At 41.0% G+C, this 19,536-nt stretch overlaps 1 protein-coding gene across 2 annotated transcripts in view; it reads left to right on the top strand.

The window, feature by feature from the left end:
- Positions 1–19,536, top strand: part of LOC119651678 — a 306,729-nt gene that overhangs the window by 224,482 nt on the left and 62,711 nt on the right. Inside the window, exon 1 of one of the 2 annotated variants that reach the window (XM_038055375.1) lies at positions 8,427–8,496. The exons of the other annotated variant lie outside the window; for it this stretch is intronic. Within the exon in view, the coding sequence (XP_037911303.1) occupies positions 8,442–8,496 (55 nt within the window). The 5' untranslated portion in view covers positions 8,427–8,441. Of the gene's footprint in view, positions 1–8,426; positions 8,497–19,536 lie in introns of those variants that run through there. 2 annotated transcript variants of the gene reach the window in all.

Raw genomic sequence — 19,536 nt, 5'->3', positions numbered from 1 at the left:
AGAGCTTGATGATTCTAGGATAAATTTCAATTTCAATTTCAATATGGTAATATACTATTATTAACTTTATTTTAAGGGGAATCGGTATGGAGGTCATTTTAATGACTAGACAGCATGAGCGTCGACTATTGTATTTCTTTTCAAATATTTGAGTTGGGTAGTTTCTGAGAGCGGGTTCTCGAAGCGACTGACCAATTTTAGACCCCCGCACTCCTCAATTTGTAACCAATGCCAAACTAATACCGGTTTTGGAGGATACTAATCACATGACTATACTCCATGAAAAGAAAATGAACACCCTTATAAACTCAACGTGTAACTATGTTACTCACTGCATCCAGTGAGATTGAAGGATCCCAGCTTTCTAACACATTTCATATCAATAGAAGTAACCATTTCGGATAAGGTGTGATGGATAGACAGGCAGACGGACGGACAGACAGACAGTAAACCGATTTTAATAAGCTTTTGTTTTATCCAAAAAACTGCTCATCGTCTTAAAACAGCAAAGAGCTGGGGAGAAGTAACTTCTTCATATATCGGACTTTAATATTTCACTGGAATGTCAATTATTCTCGGTAATTATGACGGCAGTATCTTATTTGCATTGCCTAAGATGCAGTAAATTCGTGCGAAATTCATAAATTTGGACTGTTATAACTTTGACACTAATAACCGGATTTCCATGAAACTTTGCATGCAAAATTTAGTACTCTTAAATTTGATACAAGCGCAGTTGGGGGTTGGCTAGTGTCCGAAAATAAGTAATGTCACACTTTAAATATGCACATTTTGGATTCTCACTCACGCAATTTACAATTCACGTCTAAATTGAAAGCTGCTTGTGAAAGTACGAATCAAGACGTTTCATATGATATCCCATACTATACATGAGGCAAAAAAATATACTGCGTTCAGCCGACAATGACCAGTGAGAATTCCCACTATGATTCGGAGGTTCTTTTTGGTGAGGTTTAAGCAATCCTTTGTACGCATGGGTTCGTATCCCCCAATAAGCACCCTAGACTGCTCTCCCTGGTAGGCCCGCCCAATATAGTTCCCTTAACCGTTTCTCTCCATTTCTTAGATTCATAGTCATGAAACCGTTTCCGATTACACAGAAGGGTTCTGGTCCGTGTAAAGGCATCCTTGCTCCCTTCTTGGCTAGTTCGTCCGCTGCCTCGTTCCCTTCCAACCCAGTATGGCCTGGAACCCAAAGTATCCAGGCCTTCTTGGACGAGCCGAGTGTATTCGATCTCTCAAGGCATTCCCATACCAGTTTAGAGTTCACCTGGTTGGATCTAAGTGCCTTGATCGCTGCTTGGCTATCGGTGAGAATAGCTATGTTCTGCCCTCTGTAGTTCCTTTGCAGATTAAAGGAGGCACATTTGTCTATGGCGTATATTTCCGCCTGGAATATGCTACTGTACCTGCCCATTGGCTCAAAGTATATTTTCCTTGGACCAATGACACCGGCACCTGCTCCCTTTGCTGTGAGGGATCCGTCAGTGTACCAAGTAATCAGTTGCTGGTTTAAGCCGTATGTCGCAGCCACGCTCTCCCAGTTTGTCTTGTTACTCCAACGTGTTTCAAACTTCTTATCGAAGCGAAACCTCGTTGTCATGTTATCCCTTGGTATCAGTAATTCGGGATGCCGCCTAGAAAGAATATCAATCTTCCTTCGATTTAGGCAGCTCCCCGCCTCACTCATACTATCGGCCATCCTGGATATTGAGATGGAGAGGGGTTAATCCCAGAAGGACCTCCAGGGATGTCGTTGGGCATGTCCTCATTGTCCCACTGATACACACGCAAGCCAGCCTTTGGGGCTTATGTAATTCCTTGGCTTGTGTGCTTCTTGGGTTCTTTCTGCCCAGACTACCGCTCCATAGGTAATCATTGGACTTACTATTGCAGTATATATCCAAAGTAGTATCTTGGGGCTGCAACCCCATTTTTTTCCTGCTATGGATCTGCAAGTCATCAGAGCCCTCGTGGTTTTCCGACAAGTGTTTCCGACATGTGTCTTCTAGAGTAATTTTTGGTCTAGCGTAACACCATACAGAGGTAGCTTTATAATTTTTTTCAGATTTTTCGGTTGGGAAGATTCTAAGAATGGGTCCGTTAAAGAAATCATCACTTTCCACCCCTTCCACTCCGCCCCTTTCTGACAAATCTCAAAACTAAGACCAGCTTCGAAGTACTAATCGTGACCTTTCATTTAATATCCCACATGATTATATTCGGTGAAAAAAAAAATTTACATCCCCCTTTTGAATGTATGGGAACCCCCTTAATCTTGTTTTGCAAACAAAACCTTAATAAAAACTATAATATGATCAATGTATTATTTCCATTCTGAGAAATCACGAATTTAAAAACAATTTACTGATTGCACTCTGAGTGTGAAAAGTGCCCTTAACACAAAATTGCACGAAGTCTGTCTGGGCAATCTATTTATCTCGTAATGTATTGAATCTTGTGTTCAGAGTATTTCGCGCATAATTGACAGTATAATTTGAAACAATAGTGGATGGACAAAATGCTAATAATTTTTAGATAAAAATATTATTATATATTATATTATAGTATTATTATTATACAAATCACCAATTTTAATAAATTCATTACTTTTTTATTCTTTTTAAGCATAATTTATTTTATTTCACAGTTCAAAAGGCTATTTATGCTTAATCAAATTACTGATTTGCATCTTTGAAATTTGATACTATTGACGATAGATTTGTTTTCGTTTAGTTTGATAAATCTGAACAGAACTGAGAATGTTTACATGATTCATAATTCTTATCTACATTAAATTAGAAATGTAAGCATGTTTATTCCAAGTGTCGGGTTCTAGCTATGATTGTTTATACAAATGGTAGAGCCTTGAGGATGTTTATAGAATGACTCTACTTATGGATACATGGTATTTGTGTAGGGTGAGGTGTTGCATATTACAGGACATATAGCCATATATCATATGTACATATGTATCCTTCGGCGCATGGAGTGAAGAGGAAATATTCAGATGGGTGTCATCAATTTAGATAGGTATGTCCGTATATAAACCGTATAATATAAAAAAATGAAACCTGCTGATATCGGCTTTGAAAACATAAGCGAACAGCTATGCACTCTGCCCTTGCGAGGCAAGTTTAGAAATATAAGCCTCATAAACGTTCACGCCCCTACAGAGGAGACTGCAGAGTCGGAGAAGGATACCTTCTACGAGGCAGTAGAACGAACCCTCGAAGCCTGTCCCAGATATGATATCAAAATCATATTTGGGGATTTTAACAGCCAAGTAGGTAAGGAGCCCGTATTCAGGCGATACGTTGGCTCCCATAGCTTACACGAAAATACAAATGATAACGGACTGCGGATTATTCAATTAGCAGTGTCACATGAAATGGTTGTTGGAAGTACCTGCTTTGCGCGGAAAGCGGTCTTCAAACATACGTGGGCCTCTCCAGATGGGACCACTTTCAACCAAATTGACCACGTGTTGATCGAACGCCGCCACCTCTCAGCCTTGATGAATCTCAGAACATTTAGGGAGTCCAATATAGACTCGGATCACTATCTGGTTGGCGTGGTGCTCCGAGCTCGAATAACAACAACACGTAGAATCCCCTCTGGCAATCAGGTGAGAGTGAACACTGAAGCCATCGACAACGCAGCCCTCCACGACACCTATAAAAGGGAAACGGATCCCGCAATAACCGCAATCAACAGAGGACCTGGCGGTGAAGCACCAACAAATGATCTTCACAACCACCTGAAGAACGTTATCATGGATACGGCCACAAACATACTTGGCCTCAGCCACAAAAGGAGTGGGAACCGCTGGTTTGACGATGAATGTAAGCTAGCAACGGAACGGAAGAATGCCGCATACCAAATAATGTTGCATTCTCAAAGAACGCGGGCACGCGCAGAGACTTATCACGAACTCCGTTGAGCGGAGAAGCAACTTCACAGACGGAAAAAGGAAGCCTGGGAGAACCAGCAAGTCTGTGAACTAGAAAAGTACAGGGAGCAACCGCACCAGGCGCGCAAGTCTTACCAACAAGTCAGCAGAATGAAGCCTTATACACCGAGACAAATAGGGAAATCCAATTTCCGACAGAATGTGCATATCAGAGCGATGGGTTGAATACTTTGATGAGCTACTGAACAACCAGAACATCGGCGAGTTGTAGGTCCCGCCAACTGAAGGCGACGGACAAATACTGCTACCACCAAGTTTAGGAGAAATAGTCCGTGCAATTCATCGGCTAAAAAGTCACAAGTCGCCAGGAGCCGATGGAATTACAGCTAAATTGGTTAAATATGGATGGACCAGTTACACCAAGTGGTTCATCAACTTATGCTCAAGGTACGGGAGAGCGAATCAATGTCTGACGATTGGCAACGAGGGATTATCTGTCTCATACATAAAAAGGGAGATATCACACAGTGCAGCAAGTATAGAGGTATCACGGTGCTGAGTACCATCTATAAGATATTCTCCGCTATCTTGCTAGGCCGGATAGCCTCATACGCCCAGAACATCATTGGCCCATACCAAAGAGGCTTCACTCCAGGCAAATCAGCAACAGATCAGATTTTCTCTGTGCGGCAAGCGATGGAAAAACTGTTGGAATATGGACAACAGTTCCATCATCTATTCATCGACTTTAAAGCCGCTTATGATAGCATAGCATAGCATACCAGGGTAAAACTGTACACGGCTATGAGACGAAACTAATAAGACTGACTAGGTTGACCCTGGCCAATGTGCGAGGTTAGATAAAAGCAGCAGGATCACTCTCAAGACCATTCGACATCAACAATAGTGTACGACAAAGGGGATGCCCTATCATGCGTCCTCTGTAACTTGGCCCTCGAGAAAGTGATCCGTGATGCTGAGGTAAATGCAAGAGGTACGATCCTCTTCAAGGCCACCCAACTACTGGCCTATGCTGACAATATCAACATCATGGGAAGAACCACCCGAGACGTACAAATTGCCTTCATGCAGATCGAGCAGGCGGTAATCGGCGCGAGATCTTGGGCTGCACATCAATGAAGGCAAGACAAAATATATGGTGGGAAGACGAACCAACCAACAACATCAAACCGCACTGGCCAAACGGGAAGAATAAAGATAGGAGAATACAAGTTAGAGACCGTTTACAATTTCTCCTATCTAGGGTCTAAAATCACAACCGATAACAACTAGGATGATGAAATCCGCGCACGGTTGCTGTCAGCCAACAGAGCCTATTTCAGCTTACAAAAACTGTTCCGCTCGAAACGTCTCACCATTGGGTCAAAGCTTTTACTGTACAAGACTATGATCTTGTCAGTCCTCATGTATTCCTCGGAAACTTGGGTTCTTAGCAAGAAAAAACTCTTGGATGCGTTCAAGAGAAGAACCCTCCGAAGACTCTTTGGCCCCTACATGAGGATGGACGATTCTGTAGCCTACACAATGAGGAAATCTATGAGCGATACCATGACCGTCCGATTGTGGACAAAATCCGGCTCAATATGTTACGGTGGGCGGGTCACTTAATCCGTGTGGATGAGGATGATCCCACCCGGAAAGTCTATAAGGGCAATATGTATGGTAGAAAAAGAAGACGAGGTCTAAGATGGAGCGATAGCGTAGGTCAGAACGCCAGACAGCTTTTAGGGATATCGAATTGGTGGAGCTCGGCGCAAAACCGGGATGTCTGGAGTTCCTTATTAAGGTAGGCCTAGACCGGATATAATAAAATATGGCCAGTGGCGCTATTTTGTGTTGAATTTGAGGGGGCGGCTCCCCATACATGTGAAAAAAAATTTTTCATCAAATATGGTCATGTCGGGTATCAAATGAAATGTTGTTTCTTATATTGGGTGAAACATAGGGGAATGAGGACTCATAATATCTGCCTCAAAAAGTAAAGCAGGTCTTGTTTTCAGAGCTTATCCAACTGAAATATCTGAAAAAAATCACGGTGATAACGAAGCTTTTAAACTAGCGGTATTCAATATACGTACTAAATGTAATTATGCTTTTGTGCGCGAAGTGAAATGGGAATGTGAATACAACCAATTTATACGAGTATATGTACGTGCATATATATATGCAATGTTCGGTAATAGGCAATGTTTGTTTGTGTAGGGCGAGCAAAATATCCACGTCTGTTCGAAAAATATGAAGGAATATGTTGGGTTTGCAGCTATGTATATTCGTATGGAAAGATGAGCACAAAACCTTTATACCCGAAGCGCCCGTTTCCAGTGTTCCGACTTGTTCAATTTTAATTCGTATGTTTTCTTCCACCAGGTTTACAAGATACTCCCTATGTTGGCTTTTGTTTTTTAAGTTCCGACGCGGACCCTTGCGTGAAGTTTTGTATAACGATATATGAGGTTCTGAAGTGTTTATTTGGACCCCGTATTCTTAAAGCTGTCTAGCGCAAAGGAGTGCAAGCGAGTATCAACGGAAGACTTCAGTCGAACTTCAATATTTCCATGGTCAGTTTTGGGATAGCTTTCCATTTGGGTGAACGGCGGATAAGTTGATGTTTTTCCCATCCCCAATCGACTAAGTTATTACAAAGCAATAAATAAGCAGATGATTTGTATGCTACGGAGCCGCAAACACCGCAATGAGGTGAAATATTTTCTTTTAGACTGTTTTTATATTAGATAATGTTTTCTATGTTGAAACAACCGAGCTCCCTCGATAAAATTGTGTAGCTTGTTATCAGTTTGGAAGCAGCCTACGATTCCTCCGTAAATAATGACATCACCTCCAATGTTAATTTATTGTCCTATTAATGGCCACCGTATATGTCATGCTAGCGTCGATTTTGTTGCCACTGATTCGAATCCTGATCGTATTCAATGTTTCCTTCGTATTCGCGCCATCCCGCTGCTGGTTTATCACTTGTGGAGCATTGTATGATGGTAATGAAAATGAAATACAGTTTCATTGAAATCTGAGACGAGCAGTCTATTTGCCCTATATTTCGTAAAGAAGTGAAAAGGAGAAATAAATTTTATTAAAAATAATTCAAGAGAGTTTCATCATCTCCATCATTATCAAAGTCACCAGCCAGACTGCTGTTGATTTTCATCTTAGAATTAATTCATTAAAAAACTCAAAAGAATGCTTCTACACAATACTTAGCAAACCTGCCATTTTGTTGTTGAATAGATAAAATAATAATATAGTTATCAACAGTGTATTCTTGAAGTGCGCAACCGGCAATCTTTGCAAAGACTGCCTACAAAAACAATCGACTTTCCAGACGTATATCAGAGGCTAAAGCTGCATTTACGCGAAAAATCTTTGTTGATAGAAGAATTCAACAGCTACCAGCCCCTTATAATGTATGTACATATGTCGGAAAACAAAATTTACTTTAATTTTGGGAGATATTCGACGACAAACCAGAATTCATTACAAGCTCTTTGGCATCCAGACAGAGATTTCTTCTTAGTGGTTCATTTGCGTCTGCTGAAACTGCGAAATTTCGACAAAATGCGAATGTAAGCCAGATGCATTTTCGAGGTAACAAAGGTCGCGCTCTAGTGATTCAGGGCTGCGTGGTCCTCTTCAGAATCCATTTTAGAATAACCATTTATACCAGGGTTTTCTATTGTTTCAAAGTGGTTCAAATGTCAGTACTGTCACAAAGGTTTTTCCAGTTCTGACTCACCCAGACATTGTATGATAATTTGTTCTGAATAATGCAAATAAGTGACATGCATACCTGTTTGGTTTTGCAACATTGATAAGGTGAGCAGAACGTTAATAAAGGAAATGAAATAAAGAAAAGATTATTCGGCCCGGTCCGGCCTGGCACGCAGTTTAGTCAGTCCACGGTCATTTTGTTTTGTTGCCCCCTGCCCCAATGAAAATCTGCAATAATTCCTCCCACCTTACTGTGAGCGTGACCACGAAGACAAGAATTAGTCATTCACTTTCCTTGCAGGGAAAATACCTCTTTCTTATTATTATTATGAAAGACAGAGATTATGGTTCGTAAAGTCTTCGTGCATTGGATATCCTGAAGGATGTTGGAGAGGTAAGGAGAGGAAAAAAAGTTGTGGAAGATTAGGGTGAATATCAGCATATGTTCACCATATACGTACGTTATTTTCTGATTTACATCAGTATATGTTTTTGTCAACGAGTTGGTCGGCGGTGTTTTTCACTTCCTACTGTTTTGGTACATATTAGCGGGATCTGGTTCGCACTTGGCTATTTTTTGGAGTGTCGGCATGGGAATGAATTTGTTATATTCTGTGGCTGTGGAATTATTTTATCAATGGAATTTAGGCAGAGCCGACCTACTGTTGCTTTGGTAGTGGTTTTGAGTAAGACGGGAGCCACTTAAAATATCAGCCAATGCTCGCCAGCGACTTGTTTCCTTTTATTGTTAGTTCAAGTAAATATGGTTCTTGGTTTCACAACTTACTTGGATGGCAATATTGTCGGATGCACGTCAGGTGAGTCGATTTTAGTGATAGACCGTTTGAAACTATACTAATTTGCTTTTCACATATCGAATATATATATATATGTATATAGCACAAGTGGATCCAGGCGAGCTCCTTTACGCACGAATACTAACATTAGATCAAATCCATCCAACGTATAAAGCCACTGTTGTTTTGGCCAGTCTTTTGGTTGCTTAAAATCGACTTCGATGTTCAGACTAATCTTGGCGAGTGATCAAAGACTCCTCTCTCGCAATTTGTCCAGGATCGGTGAAATCCATATCGTTCACGGATATCCTCATTTCTAATGTGATCAAAACGTGACACGCCACTAGTCCAACGTAACATCTTTGTCTCCATTACCGCAAGACGCCGTTCATTGTCTTTTATAGTCGGTCAACAATCAGAACTATAAAGAGCGACGGACGACATTGCGGTCAATTTTTGATTTGAGACATTCTTTGATATGTCGATCACAAAGAACACCAGGTTGCGTTAACGCGTGAAGCAATTTTATAGCGCAGTTTCCCATTGGCTGATAGCATTGATGCGAAATATTTAAATCGTTCAGTTCTGGATCTTCGGCGTGTTGCATGGTTATGACTCAGTATTCTTTACCGCCGGATCAAAGATGGCGTGTGGAGTCGGCGCTGGGTTTTTCTCGAATACACACAGCGAATCCACATTATATGGTCTCCAAGGTTTCGCCAGTGTATTCCAGGCGGAAGTATTGGCGATATTGAAAATCTGTCGATGGCTGGAGCGAGATTCGAGCCCCAAGCGTAACATAGCCATTCAGACCGGCAGCCAAGCGGCCATCAAGGCCTTGTACTCAACGACGACATCTTCTAGGCTGGTGGGACAGCGTTGAACCATCTGGGCGGCATGCTCAAGGTCACCCTCCTCTGGGATTCCGGGCATAGAAACATAGAGCGGATTGAGCGGGCTGACGGATTGGCCAGGCGAGGCTCTGCTCTTGGCAGCACTTCGCTGAATATAGTCGGTGTTCCGTTGGCGGCTGTCGGGGCCGAGTCTACTCGCACTACCTAGCAGCCGCGGGCCGATGGCGAAGGCTTACGAGCTGTGCCTAGTTAAGGAGAATTTGGCCGCTTATAACAAAGCCCGATCACGAGAGCTTCTGTGCCAGACGCGTGTAAATGCATTCAAGATTACGGCGGTCTGCAGGAGGTACTGGCCCATAGGGGACCACGCCGCCAGGCGAACATACCCTACAAATCGCATTGCGAAGCTGCGGAGAAGGAAGAGAAACCCTCATGCACTTTCTCTGCGATTCCCCAGCTCTAGCTAGAGTCAGGGTACCGACACTGGGTAAACCATTCTTAAGGGACCTCAGAGAGATCTCTAGCTGTAGGGTGGGAGAGCTGCGTCCCTTCGTGACTGCTACCGGCTGGCTGTGAAGATCCGAGCCGACTAGACTCTGCCTCCCTGCTCCCATAACAGCGGTCACGGTTTTAGGAGTTTGTGGCATCAAAACAGCGCACCGAAGCGCTAATTGGGCTCCTCGAAGCGGCCGCTGATACCTACCCCCTACGCTCAGTTCTGGACAGGTGACTGCCGCTGATAGTGATTGTGTCTGTTTCATGGGGATCGCTAGTCGAAAACTCAACTTTATTCAGATTCAATCTGAGACCCAGTTGCGTGAGGCGATGATTCCATTTTTGGACAAGTTGCTCGAGATCATTTTTGCTATTAGACGCTAGGAAAACATCATCGGCATAAGTCAGTGTATAGGGCGCTGGTCGGTGGATGTCCCGTACCATCATACGGCATATACAACCATAGCAAGAACAAACAGGAGTGGTGAGAAGGCACTTCCTTGATGAACACGAACAGAGACACGAAGCGCTTTTGATATACCCGCCATACATCCAACTTTAACTTTCAGATTGTAGCGTTTTTCCGAGGTTTGTTGCTCGATCCGATCATGTTCTTTCTAACGACATTGGATGCATTTTTTCAGTCGGCCTGTCGCGGGAGCTGCCACCAACAGAGATCAGATGCGATTACATACAAATGAAAGATGGGTGCATATTCTGCTTCAATAAATATGGTCGTATAATGAGGACTCAAAATGTGCGCCCCAAAAAGGGTAGCAAGTCTCATTCTCAGAAACTTTCTAACCGAAAAATCTGAAAAAATCACAATGGTGTATCCGTACGAAATCGATGCCGCGAAATACAGACCATTCCGGTACCTGCCTAAATAAAGTTGATTATAGTATATGTTATTACTGCATTTTTGAAATTTACTCGGAAACATCCCTAAGTACAGTATAAAATTTGGCACGATTGTAAGTATTATAATGATATTGTATAATGCATAAATATATAAATGCTCACACAGAAAAATATATCAAAATTCTCGACACAACGCGTTTCACGTCCAGAGTGGAACTAATAATATTGCAGCTTGTCGTGGATGGTGTTTTCCATTCAACTAAAAAAAAAAACATTTAAAAAAAAATAAAAGGGTCTTTTGTTTCTTTGTGGTTTGCTTCTTCCCCTGAAAAATTTCATGCCGGCAATCCTACGGATTGAAGTATTAATGGCAATTATTAGAATTAGAATTAGCAAAATACAAATTGGACATTACGTTTGAACTAAGCGAAAAATGTTTATCATAGTACTGGCATTTATCTCCAGACTCCTATAACTGTCATTTTAATAACTCCACAACCCAAACATGTTTGCGATCTGACGCTCGGCGCTTCAGGTGTGAAAAGTTTTGCGTTTCCTTAGGAAGCTCAGAACTACGTAGTTGAAAAGTGAATTGAGCACTATTTTTCAACAATCATCCACCAACAATTTCCTTTGGAAAGTACTGTATCGATAAAAGCTAATTTCGCTTGCTTCACACTAAGGGTTTAGAAACATTGTTAGCAAGTATGCAAAGGTTGACATAAAAAAATTCAATAAAAGAATGGGGAATAGTAACTGCTTTATATATAAGGAATATGGAAAGCAGTTCCTTCATAGCATTTTAGTATTTACTCGTATGTCAATTATTCTCGTTAATTATGACCCCAATTGGTTTTACTATATTTACGGCTCAAGATGTAGTAAATTCACGCGAAGTTGATAAGTTTAAACTGTTACAACTAAGACATATAGCAAAACTTCCACGAAACCAGTAACAGCTAACATCCGCCATACTATTCCAAAATTGGGTGCTCCTAAGAAGATTGGGCGTCAACCCCCGATCTCGTTACATTGGGTTTCAATCTCGGTTACCCTGGGTGTTTCATATCCTTTAAGACCTTTATGGAGAAAACATAATTGAAAATACTAGCGAATTGGAATGCTGTCTTCTATTATGGGATTGGGATCGTGTACTCATTGCAATTCCCAAACGATCAATGTGGCTAAGCATTTGCTAATATGCAATATTTTATCATTAAATTCAATTATTATTGTCTATTCTGCTGAGATGACCAGCAATATTCAGATGTTTTCTGGCAATTGTTCTGGTAATAACTATCGTAACATGGTCTATTACTTGCTATTCGTCAGTATTAAGAATATTGTAAGGGGTGAAGGCTCTACTGACCGCTTCGAGTGATGACGGGCTTGACGCGCCCGAACTCTGATATCGAGCCAAATCCCGAGAAGTTCAACATAGTTACGCCGCGATAAGAGAGGATTTGCTATTGTTTGATCAGGGAAGCGAAATATGCCACAGATCGCAATGTTTTCAAAACACATACTGCATTACGAAAGAACTTACATGTGGTCGTACATCCTTCGATGGTCCTGTGAAGGATCCTCTTGTGGATGAAATGACTAGTGACCGTAAAATGCGGATGCAGAAGAGAAATCATTTTGACCATCAATACACTCAAACAGAGTAAAGCAGTTGGGCTTGACCGCTTCCCTCCAGAATTATTTACAGTTACTATGGATCTGCTACGGATAATGTTTTCCTAGCATCTAATACCAAAAATGATCTCTAGTAACTTGTCCAAAAATGGAACGATCGCCTCATGCAATATGGTCTCAGATTGAATCTAAATAAAACTGAATTATTGACAACCGACCCCATGAATCAACACCAACAGCTCTACTAAAAAACCCTATCTCCACCTCCACGTGGTGACCGTTGGGAGTTCTTTCTTATCGAAAAACTGCAGACGGTGAAGGATGAAGGCGAGCTCCCCGCGCCTAAAATTGTACCAACCTGGTGCTCCAGGTTTTGGGTAGGGTAGGGCTGACAACCCTACATGAAAACCGAAGTTACAAAGCCACAACAGGAGCCTCGGACTGGACGGATAACACAACGACGAGGCCGGCAACGACAAAGGAATAACGTATTTTCTCGTGAAACGTGCGAACCCTGTATAGAGATGAAGCTGCCAAGCAGCTAGCCGATACCCTGTTCCAATCTAGGGCTGATGCAACAACGTTACAGGAGATGCATTGGACAGGGACCGGTTGCTTGGAGAAGAGTCATTACACCATATATTATAGTGGCCATCCAGTAAACCATGTGCTCGGAGTAGGTTTCTTAGTCAGCCAAAAAATGATACCTGCTGTTATCGGTTTTAATAACATAAGCGAACGGCTATGCACTCTGCGCTTGCGAGGCAAATTTAGAAATATAAGCCTCATTAACATTCACGCCCCTACAGAGGAGACTGCAGAGTCGGAGAAGGATACCTTCTTTGAGGCAGTAGAACGAACCTTCGAAGCCTATATGATATCAAAATCATACTTGGGGATTTTAACAGCCAAGTAGGGACGGAGCCCGCATTCAGGTGATACTTTGGCTCTTTTAGCTTACAACAAAATACAAATGATAATGGACTGCGGATTATTCAATTAGTAGTGTCACACGAAATGGTTGTTGGAAGTACCTGGTTTGCGCGGAAAACGGTCTACAAACATACGTGGGCCTCTCCAGACGGAACCACTTTCAACCAAATTGACCACGTGTTGATCGAACGCCGCCACTTCTCAGCCTTGATCAATATCATAACATATAGGGGGCCAATATAGCTTCGAGCTCGAATAACAACACCATCCAGAATCCCCTCTGACAATCAGGTTAGAGTGAATACTGAAGCCATCCACAACACAGCCCTCCGCAATACCTTTAAGAGGGAAATGGATACCGCACTAACCGCAGTCAAATCATGAACCTGTCTGTATATGGTGCCCAAGCCCCAAAATACCCTTGAAAGGTAGAGGCATCTCCATCTACGATATTTGCACAAAGTAAGTTAATAATGGTATACTATTATGTTTTCGCGAAAATTGACTAGAAACCCCCCTTAAGTTTTCCCTAGACTTTGCAGTAAAATAGACAATATTAAGCACGATGTACCCAACTCTGATCAAAATCGTACTATGACTGATAAAGTTACAGTAGCTCAAACTTGTCTTCTCCGTGTAAATTTACTGCAACCCAAAATCCTAAATATTAATATCATACTAAAGTGAGTAGTTTAAAATGCTAAACATGGGCATTGCGGAATACGTACAAATGGGATACTTCTGCAATCAAGTATATTTACATAAGAAACAAACAAAATCTTTCATGCTTAAAGCTTCGACCTTCCGATTTTTAACACGTTCTTACCTGTTTTAGTACTTGCAGATCGTCAGTGCTTATTTTATGGTCGCATTCTACTATAAGCTTACCTATCATAAATTTGGTAAGTTTTCGGGAGTGTGGATGTGGTGGGGGAGAGCAAACTCTTTGAACAGTCACATCCTAGTGGTCCATTGTACTTGAAACCCGGGGAGTACGTGATAGCCACTTCTGCCTCCTTAATACACTCCCTGAGTCTAGCGACCGACTATCCGATATACACCTTTGGTCAATCTGCGCAAGCGAATGTATAAGTACCGCTCACCCCATATACCCTTTTCTTGCTCTTCTCCCTGGAAAGCTGAGATTTTAGCTGCCATATTCGACTTGATCCTACTAGTTCTACGTCAATTTTTTCAATGTGGTTACTCTGTTCTATCCTTCGTACGTGTTTTCGAAACATCGTTTCAATGGTTGTGCTGTTGTACCCGTTCTTCCTTGCAGTGTCCATAATGTATTGTTTTTCAATCTGGAAGTCCTTTTTTGCGAGTGGAATTGTCAGGAGGCGGTGAATCATCGTTTCATAGGCTACCATTTTATATTGGTAACTATTAAATGAAGAGGCCGGGATTGTTTCCTGGGTGCTGGTGAGTTTCCTGTAAATAGAAATACAAATTGCGCTCTGAGTGTAGAAAAGTACCCGTAATATTTATATATTTTTCATACTAACCCTTCTGAGACTTCACTTGACATATGTCCCCTAGAGCGATCAACACGTTCACGTTTTCTCGCGTTTAGATTTATATTTTGCTTGCAAAATTCATTTTTGTTGAAAAACTACTTTATATTCAATGTAATTTAATTGGTTTTGAACCAAGAAGTATTTTTGTTTTTATAGTAATGGGAAATAATAAAAGAGATATTAAACAAAAAAAAAAAAAATATAAGAAAATTCGAAAATTCAGTTTTTGGTAAAAAAGTTTGAATTACAAGTTGGAAACTCGAGGCAGGAAAAGAGCAATGTCACCGTTGTCGCTAAAAAAGCCACTCCGTTGTAGAAACAGGAGTCCTTTCATGGCGGCGACCCAAATGGCAGATAAACTGGGTGTGTGGTGTGGTGTGCTCATACTGTTGCCCCAAGGTTGAGAGAAAATAATTTAAAAATCCGAAATCCAAGAAAAAATCCTCTCATTACTAAAAGACATGTTATGCAGCGTCTACAGTTTGTCAGAGAGACCGAAAACGAGTGAGAGAGACCAAGAAATTGAGGAACATTTTATGGTCTGCTGAGTGCAAAATTGTTTTGTATAGTGCATAGACGGTTCAAACATTATGTTCTGGGATTGCTCTTCACTCTAATGTATAGCTCACATTCACTAGATCAACACAACCATGATTTCAAATGTTTATGTGAATATAGTGCAAAACATCACGCTGGCCTAACCTTTGACATACCAAAGACCCAGAGAGCGATTTTAGGTGATTCTGCAAGAACTATTAACAACAATCAAACGTCGATCTCCGTCTAATCGAATATTTCGGATTCGATTAAGTATCGCAGAATTTCCGCGTTGATGCGCCCATAGGCGGGCCGCATACATAATACATGTTCCGTGGGTCCCGATTCCACATTACATGAGGGACACGCAACATCTTTAAGAATGCCTATTTTGAATATATGGTCAGCTAGTGAATTGCGGACAGTTAGAATGACCACAATATTCCTGTTTGTTTTTCGACAAGAACAACTTTGCAGTATGTTTGTTTAGTTGTGACAGGAAAAGCTATGCATGATGTAATCAAATTAGCTTATGAGCTGCTCTCATTGCAGTACTCTGAAGAAACAAATCCAAGGGCTGTAAATTGAGTAACACATTTAGAGCTGTACCGGATGCCAGCATTTTAACGTATAGACTTAACTACAGTCCGCAAACTAGGATTATTAAAAATATTAAAAGGTAAATTTTTGGGGTCGTCTTAAACTTTTTTTGTGAATTTCGGTGTCTTTTCAAGGCAAGAATAAAAAAAACTACTGAATGACTTGCAATTATCCTAGTTTGGTGACCGTAGAAATATGTTCTGAATAAGTCGTGAACATTTCAAAAAATTTCGTTGGATAGATTTTCGACTATGGTGGCAGCGGATTTTGAACATGCAGTTTCGAGAAAAACATTTAAAAAGTAGCATGGGATTTTTAGCCATAAAATCTTAACTGATCATTAATCTTCTATACTTAGTCCATAAACCATAGGTTTCTTCAAGAAACACATGTACAGCCTTGGCTTCAATTCTTGTCCTTTTAGCGAAGTCATTCGAACGTCATTTGGACCGATAAATACGAGCTTTATTAAGGCGATCGACATAAATCTGGTATGTGACTTATCACGTGTTTGACACTATAATTTTCGAACGACTCCGTATATCCAAAAATCACTTTGCCCATATATTCGACACTATATCTAGATACAATTGATGCCTAAAAATTAGATTCCGCGGATCGGGCACACGGGATGGCCCCCTTAAATATCAAGCAGGAAGGTTGAATTGCCCCTTCTGGGTTTCATTTGGGGAAATTATAGCCGATCAGAGAGCGAATATTCGGAATTCTATATAAGTATCTAAATACATGTTATTTAAATAGGTTACATGAAAAATCGAAAGCCGTGGAGATTGACTGGTCACGAACAGCTTGGACCATGGAAGGTGTACTTTGTCGAAGTTGGTTCAGCTTCCAACTCAATTGTGTTCATTAATAAAAATCCATATTTCTGGTGAACACACATGAGAGGGTGTTTATGCGTGCATATGTGATAATCATACATCAGAGAAATATTTGAGTCTCTTAAATTATGGCAAGCATTAACCGAAATATGTTTGCAAACTTTGAGTTTCTGTTTGTAATTTACACGGAAACTGTTTATCCTGGAATCCGCAAACACAAACTTACTCAAAACTACCAAGTCATTAGCACTTTGCCGTCATGTTAACATTCTGGGAAAGTTGAAATTTGAATATCCAAAAGCGTGAATATGTGCGACCTCGACAACAGATTTATGATAATCCTTTGTTTAGCCAGCCGAATAAACTGTCCTTTTCTATGATTTTAGTGGCGCCAAACTTATGAAATGACTCTAATTTCGCATGGTGGTTTTCTACCAGCGAAACACTTTTACAACCATTTAATTTCTCCCCAACCGAACATACATAAAACAACCCTTCCAACAGGCAACATCCAGTCAAATATGTCAACGCCTTGCAAAATTTAACTTTTCAAGAAAGTTTTCGTGTTGCCGAAAAAACTCTTTGTATTGTTGCTCCTGCTGAGGGAATATAATTTTATTCGAGAGCCGGACATGAATATTAATTGTCTTCAACTTTGCTTTTGGGACAGGCAGGAACTTTCCAAGGAATCGCAGTCATTCATTTGGTTGTGAAAAATACAGAAATGTTAGGCAAATAATTGTCCTAGAAGAAAGGAATCTGTTTTAATTGTTGTCGACTTACGTTGGAGTTCAAGGATATTCGTAGGGTAACTACGCTCTTCTGCAAACATGCATATACGTAGGTACATCTATTCATGGTCATAGAAAGTGGATGGGTTAAGTTAGTAGGCGAAACTGCGAAATTTTGTTGCCTGGTAGTACGGATAGCTAAAATTGTGCTCCTACAATGAATTGTGTTACCCTCTGGGAACGCTCCTCGGGAGAAGAGATACATATCTACTGACCCACTAACAAAAGTTTCTTTGTCGTATCCCAATTTCGAAACTGAGCCACACACCTGGCAGTTCCCATCCGCCCTATGTATGTGCTTGTACACCTTGAATTTGCATAATTAAATGGGGATATCCACATCTCACATTGCAAATTAGCAGCTTAATTATGCACACTTTGTAGCTTTATAATCACATTATCGCCTCTCTATATTCTTGGGGTGATTGCAAAGAGGACTCTCCGCATTATCCTTTCATTGCATGCTAAACTTGGATCAACTGCTTATCACAAATATCTCTGCAAGTCCTGTCAGGCCCTTGCGAAGGCTTGTTGTTTATTTCATTTCAGTTTAAAGTTTAACGCCTAAATCAACCCAATTGCTCCTCATCACGACTACATTATTACTTTTCGAGTAAGTGCGAAGTAGTTGCAAAGTAAGTTCCAACTTCTCTAAACATGTTTTAAATTTATTATGCGAGTTCAGCACTCGAGATGTGTTGCTAATGTCCTCGCCCATCCCTCATGTTACTGGATGCATGTCCGCAAAGAGGCTCATGTGTGTATTTGTATCTAGGAAAGGTCGAAAAATTGGATTTGCGCTTGACGTTCAGATGAAAAAGGTTAACGTTGGAATAGTTGGGCATGAAGAAAGTTTTTGTCGGGAGAAACATTGGACGGAACTATTTAAAAAAAAAATCTATACATATTCGTATCTTATACATATGGATCAACTCCATCCATGAGATGCTCACCAAGTTTCTCTGTGGCCTTGTATTTTTCTCCCTTGGCAACAAGGGACCATTTGTGGGGCTGACAGCAGAGGAAAGAAGTCCTCACTGAAAGCTGAGTGGTCCCTGAATTGAAACGTAGAAGCACTAGTTAGAATGTGCATATGTGCGTGCCCCAGGGCATGACTGTTAGTCCAAAGGAAAATAAATCTTCCCTTACTTCAAGACAAGTGAGGACTGCTTTTCTGTCTGTGTAAAATTTGAAAGGAGCAATCGAATGTTAAAACGTCGTGATCCATTTTTAGTGGGACTATTAATAAAGTACGTAATTTTTGTTAGTACCCCCCTTTCTTCCTTTTGTGGAACTGGATGGTTGGATGGATGGATGATTGGTTGGTCTTGCTTTATATTCACATTCCTATTATACCAGGAATTTCGATCCCTGGCACTGCAATTTGTATTGTCTACATTTATGTACTGGGTTTTTGATTTCCACAAAAAAGTTGTCGGGCTACCAATTAATCACCCGATGTCATCAGAGAACTAACCTGGAACCGTTTGATACGTTACTTTGTGTTAACCCGAACGCTCTCCTCCCTTATGGGGATTTCGAGTTAGAGAATTCTTTTTACTAACGTGGGGGGGGGGGGGGGGAGGTGGGGAGAAAAGGGTATTTGTTGATTCGAAAACGGTCAAGCTCAATCTGCTTCACAGGTAGAAGAAATCGAACTTAATTCCTAACACGGTTCCATTCTGATTACATTGTGAGGAGAGAAGTCCTCTGTGGCTGCATAAGGTGCTGAAGATTCCAATCCCTCCTTTGAAAAATACGCAGTCGGGGAATCGTGTCATCACCATCTTGTCCAGGTAAGACTAAGACTGGCGTTAAGAAATAAATATAAATAAATGTAAAGAAATAATCTCACCACGCTTATGGATCAAACACGTGCCTAAGTTGCCGATGTACCGTTCCGTCCATTTGTCTTGTAACTCTTTTTCCCAAGGGAGTTACCATTTATCCAATGTACGCTGTCATTCCTCATGAGCAACCTTCCTGAGTC

This window comes from Hermetia illucens, chromosome 3 (genome assembly GCF_905115235.1).
Source record: "Hermetia illucens chromosome 3, iHerIll2.2.curated.20191125, whole genome shotgun sequence".
NCBI classification, from domain to species: domain Eukaryota; kingdom Metazoa; phylum Arthropoda; class Insecta; order Diptera; family Stratiomyidae; genus Hermetia; species Hermetia illucens.
This window is presented reverse-complemented; position numbering and strand designations above follow the sequence as displayed.